General features: G+C 33.8%; 1 protein-coding gene across 1 annotated transcript in view; it reads right to left on the bottom strand.

The window, feature by feature from the left end:
• The window catches only part of Mycbp2 (MYC binding protein 2), a 343026-nt gene that overhangs the window by 242968 nt on the left and 91038 nt on the right, over positions 1 to 9020 (bottom strand). Inside the window, 3 exon segments of the mRNA XM_029558112.1 lie at positions 345 to 549; positions 5201 to 5359; positions 7544 to 7708. Of these exon segments, the coding sequence (XP_029413972.1) occupies positions 345 to 549; positions 5201 to 5359; positions 7544 to 7708 (529 nt within the window).

Here is a 9020-nt window from a genome sequence, read left to right as displayed (position 1 = left end):
ATATGTGGCATTAAACAGGCTTAGAAAACTACAAGTAAGCTAACAATTAGGAACTGAAAACATTTATGTTTTCATAAATGTTTTGAAATAATGGTTTCAATGAATCAAATGAAAGAAAGGCAAAGATGACACTAAATTAGAAATTGATATAATGGAAAATAATGATATGAACTGTAAGTTTAGGATTGAGTTTTATATTAGTGGTACAGCACTTGCCGAGTACCTGTTTGAAGCCCTAGGTTTGAGCCCCAGAGCCTCACCAAAAATAAAAACGTAGACACCTGAGGTAATTTGGGGAAAAAATAGGTTCTACACATTTCCTTTAGTAGGAAGCCTTGTCTTACCCTCCAGGGACTCTGTCTGGACGTCCGCTGCTGACACAGCTGGCTCCATAACCTGTGCAGTCTCCACACACTGTGCACACCATGCACTGCTCCAGCTTCCACTTGTGCATGCCTGGAGGGCACATCATGGACTTCTCATCTTTCTCATCTAGTTCTTCTTCCAAGTCTTCATCCATGGCTGTTGCCATATTTTCAACTCCAAACCCTATTTGACAGACCAGTTTATAATGTTACGAGGATTACTTCCATATCTGAAAAATAGGTATTTCCCTACTTAAAAAAAAGTATGAAACCCCACGGTAATCCAAATGACTACACAAACGAACACTAAACTGCTCCTCCATTTTCTCTTGGCAAAAGAAGGTAAAGAAGGGCATCAATCATACTTTTAAATCTTTTCTGATTTCAGTGTTTCTTCCATTCTTACTACCTTTATTTAACAAACCAAAGAAAAATGCCTAATCACACTGTAAGCCAAGGATTTCACCGCTGTAGATTAGTCTTCACATCATTACCAATCAGCTTTTTAAAACTCATATTTCATTTTACTGACTTCACAGTTTACAAATCTCCAATGTTGTTTCAAGATCTTTAAAAGAACAAAATTTCTGGACAAGGAGGAGACAGATTCACAATATGGATTTCTGTTTTCTCTAACTTCCTCTCTTCCAAGCAAATCACATTCCACCTGAATCTAACTTCCATTGGCTTTTCAAATACCAAGTGGCCTTTCACATGAGCAGGGCCTTTGCTCACTCTTACTCTTGTGTCACCCTTCCTCATATGTAAGGTGGCTCTCATCTACTGGGGAGGGTGTTTTGACCTTAAAACTTCAGCTCAGAGATAACTTACCAAGAAAGCACACAGTACTTTTTAGAGTGAGTCAATATCTTTTTAAAGACTATTTGTCAACTGGAACTTTTAAACTGTTATAACTTGTTCAATTTCTTTTAATTGAAAACTATGCCCCAGGAATTCCTTTCCATCAAGGAGTCGACAAACTTTGTGTAAAGAAACAAATTGTAAATGATATAGGCTCTGTGACCCATGTAAGTCCATACCACATTTTTATCATACTCTACAACTGTAAAATCAATTTTTAGATTAAAGGCCTATACAAAAAAAATGACCAATGAGCAGATAAGACATCAGATTATAGTTTGTAGACTTTTGCTCTCAACACTAAAGACTATGAGTGCTATTATACAGTTAAATCTAGTGAAAAAGACAATCAAATATGTGAAAGTACAACTGTGATAGAGTAGAAAGGAATATACAGCACTACAAGAGAGCTAGTTTATCTATGGGAAGAGAGCTGTTACTTCTCATATTTGCCTTTCCCCCTGACTCAGGCTGCTGCCACATATAAAGCTATCCTTTATTCACTTTTTTTTTTCAGGGAATATTTTTTTTGATACCCATCAGAAAAATGTATAGCCTGGGTCTATGAAAAGCATTCATGTTTAAAGCATAGGTTGGTAATTGTATAAGAGCATAACTGCCACACACAAATTAACTCATCCTACCACAACTTTCAGTGTTGGAACAGAATAAGCTTCTCTGTAAAACCTGTACCATTATGACACTTTAACTTTAGTATTCATCTCTTTCCTCACCCTGTCCTTCAACAGAATCCACATCAAGCTCACCATAGTCCTTCTCTCAGGCAGCCATGTCCTCATGGACCTCTGAGAACCCCCCTTTCTCTATGTCCTCACCCAAAAACCAGTGCACAAAGGCACACTTGGCATACATCAGGTCAAATTAGTCAACCTTGTTCTCTTATCGCTTCATCTACAGCGTACTCCTGAAGAGTAAGCATTTACCATAGATTTGTCTAATCAAGAAATAGACTCATGACATAGTATTTTTTTAGCTTTGCCATTTGTAATCAATAGACAAGCTGAAAAATGAAATAATCAAGCACCAGATAATTTTGCCTAGTGTTAGAATAAAGTAATTCTGAAGGAAGCTTGAGAGACTCTAGTTTCAATGATAAATGAAACTATTAAACACCTTCTTGCACCTGGTTCTATATGTATTACATATTTAAGCATCAAAAATACTGTAACCATTACCTTCAAATTAATGTTTATTCAATGAAATGCCAAGTAGATAAATGGACTGGAATTCATATGGAAAATGAAAGACCCAACCTAATTACATAAAAAAAAAAAAAAAGACAGCCAGGTGTGGTGGCGCACGCCTTTAATCCCAGCACTCAGGAGGCAGAGACAGGCGGATCTCTGTGAGTTCGAAACCAGCCTGGTTGACGTAGTGAGTTCCAGGACAGCTGGGGCTACAGAGAGACCCTGTCTCAAAAAGACATTTTTTCTTATAGTTTAAGAAAGCAAACTAGGGAGATGGCTTGGTTGGTAAAGTGCTTGCTCTGTAAGCATGAGGACCTTAGTTTAAAACCCAGGACCCATATAATCCCAGCACTGGGGAGGAGGAGATACAAATGAAACAAAAAAGTAAAAAATATGTGTAACAGAATATATTTAAATACTTCATATAAATCAGTTTTAAAAGACAAGCAATATAAAAATTAAGCGATATTCAAAACCTCTATTAATAATCTACAAGAAAAATAAAAGACCCAACAGCTCTACTCCTTGTTACATGCCCATAAGAAATTCATGGGTATTTTCATCAAAGACATTTAATAGAATGTTCATAACAACACTGTTTAAAATAACCCAAACCAGAAACTACTCAATGCAACAATCCTGAAAGCAACAACACTGTGGGATCTAAATGTCATTTAATACTATGGAGCAATGAAAACACCTACAACTATTTTTAACAGTACAGTTAAATCACACACGAAGCTGTGCTTAGAAAACATTAGACAACATATTTCATACTGTATGATCTATTTACACAAAGTGCAAGTATAAGGAAAAGTAATTTATGGTGTTAAGAGGGAGGAAATAATACTGAAGAACACAGAGTGGAGCATTCTGAGGTCTTATACGAATGTTTTCAATTCATGAAAATTCGTAAAGATAAGTGTACACTTTTCTGTATGTACATTACACTTCAAAATAACAAAAAAATTAAATATAAATTTATAGCTACTAAACTGAAAAATCAGAGATCCTCATTATCAACTACTTGAAGTAATCTAGAAAATGAGACACTACCAATGAGAATATAAATTGGTATGATCTTTCAAGAAAAATCTAATAAAAGTTAAGCATACAAAAAAGCAATTATGCTGGAGAAAATCTTACATATTCGCCAGTAAACATGTATAAAGAAGGTTTTTAAACTGTTTGTAGCAATTGAAAATTGAAAATAAAATCACCCATCAATGTGTAGCCTGGGAATGGCATCATTTATCACAGGCTAGCATGACTATTTATATTCCTATGCTCTAACACAGGAATTTAAAAACACAATGGTGAGATATGAAAGAATTCACAGAAAAAAAAACAATATGTAAAAACATAAAATACAAAAATTGCACATGCTAAAATATGTTTTTATGTATAAACAATGTAAGAACAAGTAAAAAGTTAAGAACATGACACTAAAAGCATACTTAACAAGGTCACCGTAGTGTTTACTACTGAAAAGAAATGGAATCAAGCCTTGGAAGTGAATATAAGGCATGTGATTATTACCTGTAACTTGCTTTCTGATGAAAAAAATTAGATATGGTAATGGTGGTAGTTACACATTTTTTATTTCAATATTGCTTTCTATTCCTTCCCTACTAAGGGGAAAAAAAAAAAAAAACTTAAAAAAAAAACTCCCCTAAACAAACAACAACCACCCAATGGGTTCCTAGGTAAGTCTGCTGTCAAATGGACATCCACAAATGGATGCACTTGGTTTAGTTAACAGATTGAGAATTTAATCTTCAAAATACTGCACATTCTTCACAGTCTAACTCTTAGTTGTGGTGATATCTGTGTATTTCTCCTGCACAATTGCAAACAGAAGGAGTCAGAAATTGAACTAAAGAACATAGATATGCTGATAGCAACTAAAAGTAAAAACTGAGAGCAAAAATAAAGTAGACACATTATTAAAAACAAAAAATGAGACCACAATAATTAGGCAATTGAAGGAAACACATCTCTTCCCTTCAACAGTACAAGGGTTGACACAAGACACTTGTGAAGAAGTGGGAGCTACAATTCCTTCTCTTCATAACAAGTGTCAGAGAAATCAAAAGAACCATTCTGAGTTTCCAAGATCAAATTAAACCATAGATAGCACACGATATTAAACAGGAGGGTAATATCAGCAGTCAAAACTAAAGATATGAGATAAGCAGTTAATAACAAAGAATTTAGAAAATTTTCTTTTCTTGAACAATTTAGTCATCAAAAATTGTTAAATCAAAGAAGCACTATTATTTTATATGGAGTTTTAAAAATGAGACAGTAGGCAGATCATTTGTTCAAAAATTAAAAATCTAAAGTATATTTGATTCTTCCAGCGATGGACTTTTTATCAATAGTTATTATCAAATAACCAAGAAATTCAGGGGTTTTCTAAATTTATAGGAAATCAAATTTTAAATCATTCATTTTAAAAATATTTAATTTTTATTTTTATGTGCATGAGAGTTTTGTCTGCATGTATGTATGTGTCTTATGCCTGCAAAGGGCAGAAGAGGACATCAGATCCCCTAGAACTGGAGTTACAGACAGTTGTTAGCCATCATATAGGTACTAGAACCCAAACCCAGGCCCTCTGTAAGAGTAGTAAGTGCTCTTAACTGCACAGTCATCTGTCCAGCCACAAGTCACTCATTTTCAAAGAGTAAGATTCATGATTATGCTCCAAGAAGCTAATAAACAGACAACATAAATCTTATTATTCAAAAATTAAACTTCTACCTTTCCCTCCTTGGTTCATAGCACCAGTGTCTCGTCCACACTGTCCTTTATTATTTACACCAAATGTCCAAACTTCTCCATTCTTCATTAAAACACAAGTGTGAGCTTTGCCCATTGCTACCTGAGTTACAAAATGGCCTTTTAAATCAGATACCAAGCCTACAAGAAAGATACAAAATTAATAAAAACAACAACAAAAACCTTTCTGAGCCTAGAATAACTTGACAGCAGAATTTAATTTTTCAGGCAAAATAATTTACAAAAATATGAAATAACTAGCCAAAACACTGGAAAGTTATCAACAAAATTTACTTTAAAAATTGTAATGCACTTTCAATAAATTTTAAAATAATATTCAGAATTGGAGAAAATCTTTACTATAATATTATTTCCAGTTAGCTTACCCCGCTTACAGGCAGCAAATGTCAACACCCTTCAACAGTATTCGGAAGGGCCAGCAGTTCTCAAATTTCTGTTACAGGCACAAAATAAGCCATAAACCTTTTCCTCCTTAGATGTGCTCAGCAAACAAAGTAAAACATTTGTAATACTATTAAAATTAAATTGTTTTTATAGAAACCTGTAGATTTTTCAAAACAATACATTTTTTTAAAAGTGTGTGTGTGTGTGTATGTGTGTGTGTGTGTGTGCATGCGTTTATCCATGGCATGCATGTGTGAAGGTCAGAGAACAATGTGTGGAAGTTGGTTCTTTTCTTCAACCATGTGAGTCCTGGGGACTGAACTCAGGTCATGAGGCTGAGCATCAGCAAGTGCCTTTGAACACTGAGTGATTTAATAGCCCTCAAAACAGTATTTTTTAACCTACAATACTGTCTTTCATAATCCACATCAATGATTTCCTCAACTTCCCTTATGTTACTTTCAGTACATTTGTCATATCCAAAGGCTATCCACAATAGCCATTTAATATTTTTGCATCTATTTTAAATTTACAAAAGCATGCTTAATTTTATTAATATAAAACTAAAAATTGCTAAATATTTTTTCTAAAATATATTAAAAACTTCTTTTCAAAAAATTAAACTTTTAAGTTGCAAATGTTACCTATTGAGAAAATTATATTACTAACTTTAATACATCACTATCTTAATGTGGCATTCCCGTTCCCTTATTCAATTTTGTAATTTAGATCCTTTTCTTAAGTATACTTCAAAAATGCCTAATTTCAGTGTGCAGCACACTTTAAAAGACATATGTGTTTAACAGAACAATTTTTGATTAACAATACCAGATAATTATAGCTTAAGCTCTTACAAGTTCCAGGTTCTGTGCAAAGCACTTCTTAATTATTATCTCTTATGGTCTTATTAAAACACGTACAAAACAGGTACTATCTTTAGACCCATTTTAAAGGGGGAAGGGCACAAAGAAATCTTTCAAAGTTAAGTAACCTGTTATCCAACTAAAAAGTGTTAGTCTCAACATCTGACTCTGTCAATGCCCACTAAACAATACTTCCTGAATATTTAAAGTGTATCTCAGATCCTCATAAAGGCAGGCAAACTTTGTCTATTTAGCCCACCAAACCCACATATTGTCAGTCCTAATTTCTATCAGTATTTTAGCAAGCACTGGAACATTATTTTAAAACTTTTCATGTGCTACCCCAAAAGTCTGGTTCACTCTAACGATTGCAGTCAACTCAGGATCTAAATGTTACCATGTTAAGCCAGCTCATATATGACACCTGGGAACAGTTCAATTAATTAAGCTAACAGTTAATTGCTATAAATGATCTACATGCTTCTTTACTCCATTCTTGGGACTTAAAAGTCCAGTCATAAACTGCATTTACTCCAGCTTGCTTTTTACATCAAAATTCAAATACATATCATCTAGCTACTTCTATTCCTTCTATCTACTTCTTAAATTTCAGGGTTATCTGTCACTTGTTAACGACAAATAATTCTTGAGACCATACCATGTGCCAGACCCTGTGCTAGGTATTATAGGCAGAATACAGTAATTATTAAGAGAAAAATATTCCTATCCCAATGACCTAATGGAAGAGATAAATATTCAACAATTATGGGCACCTGAGTGTGCAGGGAAAGCTTTCCAGAAAACATAAGTGCTAATGGAAAGTTTCAATCATCAAATTCTATGCTATGACTATCTCTGTGTGAAACTAAGGTCAGATCTTCTAGTAACAAACACAATGGAAAACATCTCAAAGGATTCAACTTTTGAGGAAAATGTACAGAAGAACAAAACAAATGTTAATTTTGTACACCTACCTTTGTAACACCTAATGATTCATACTGCAATAATTTTTTGCATAAAAGTGAAGAGTTTTAAGTTTTTTTTAAAAAAAACTTACTTGAACTATCAGAATAAATGGCATCTTTTCCAAACATGTACAGTTCTCCATCTTTAGAAATAACAGAACTACTCCCATTATTGCAGGCTGTGTACACCACAATCTTTCCTTCCATTTTAATTATCTTTTTAGGTTTATAGGGTTTTGATTGCCGCCTACTCTTAGCTGAAAAGAACAAATAAAATGAACGTAAGGTATCTATGTGCAAATAATGATGACATATATAAACTCCAAAGAAAAAGAACATATTATTTACCTTTTTGTACACTTTATTTAGTCTGACAAAGCCTGGGCTTACTAACATGTTGATTAAAATGAGTTAAACTACTAGTCTCATGTAGTCAATTAATATTTAGGCTATCCCTGTCAGATCTGCCTTCTATATAGCAAAATGAAATTACCAATAGGAAACACCAGTTTTCCTCCAAACTTCTGGGAGGCTCAATCTCTGGACTAGCTTTTATATTATCAGCATCACTGACATCTCCGCTGTTCTCTCTCTCTGTCTCTCTCTCTCTCTGTCTCTCTGTCTCTCTGTCTCTCTCTCTCTGTCTCTCGCTCTCTCTCTCTGTCTCTCTCTCTCGTGTGTGTGTGTGTGTATGTGTGTGTGTGTGTGTGTGTGTGTTTGTGTGCGCGTGCATGCACCAACCCTTTTGATACTAGATCCTGGAGACTAAGCTTCTCATTTATTCAACATATACTTATTAAGTAGCCACATCAAGTCAATCAGATTGTAGGGAAAGTAGATATACATAAGGAAAAGAACAAATTTAAATATGGGTGATTCAAGAAGCCAGCACTCTCAAATATCCTTGAAATAAGCCAAAGACAACAAACGTTAACCAGCTGTTCATTTGGTTAATTCAATTCCTACATGTTTTTCAGAATAAAAACATATTTCAATGCTAGAACTTGAAGTATCACCATATTTTTCATGTGACAACACGAATGTTAGAAGGAAAAACTATATGGAAGTATCTAAAAGCTGGTAATATACCCTGTGGGCATTTTAAGGGCTTTTTCCAGGATGACTTTTATTTTCACACAAGTTTTACATTATGTATTGATTTCAAACCTTAATGCCTAAAAGATGCTACTCCAACATATACAAAGTATATAAAAAGTTATTTAAAAAAAGAGAAAAATGATACTTTGAAACTTAGTCTTAACAGAAAAATAGAAAATATGAGATCACATTATTTAGTTTTTCTTTGTTGAACAAGGATTTCATCATAGGAAAAACACCACAAATAGTAACTCATAGCGAACACTAATAAACAGAGTTGCGTAAGGTTTACCTTCATTCTGAAATATATGTTCCCTGAAAAGTCCGGGGCTTTTAAAGTAATCTACTAGAATAAGTAAAATTTCAAAAACAAATACTAACTGCTGTAACAAAACAATCATATATTCTCAGATTAAAAGTTATGTATTCATAAAGCATGAAAATTTATTCATATGAACCCTAGAACCAAAA

The sequence above is a fragment of the Nannospalax galili genome, unplaced genomic scaffold (assembly GCF_000622305.1).
Source record: "Nannospalax galili isolate Female #2095 unplaced genomic scaffold, S.galili_v1.0 scaffold408, whole genome shotgun sequence".
In the NCBI taxonomy this organism is placed as follows: Eukaryota; Metazoa; Chordata; class Mammalia; order Rodentia; family Spalacidae; genus Nannospalax; species Nannospalax galili.
The sequence above is the reverse complement of the archived record's forward strand: the minus strand, read 5'-3'. Positions and strand labels throughout refer to the sequence as shown.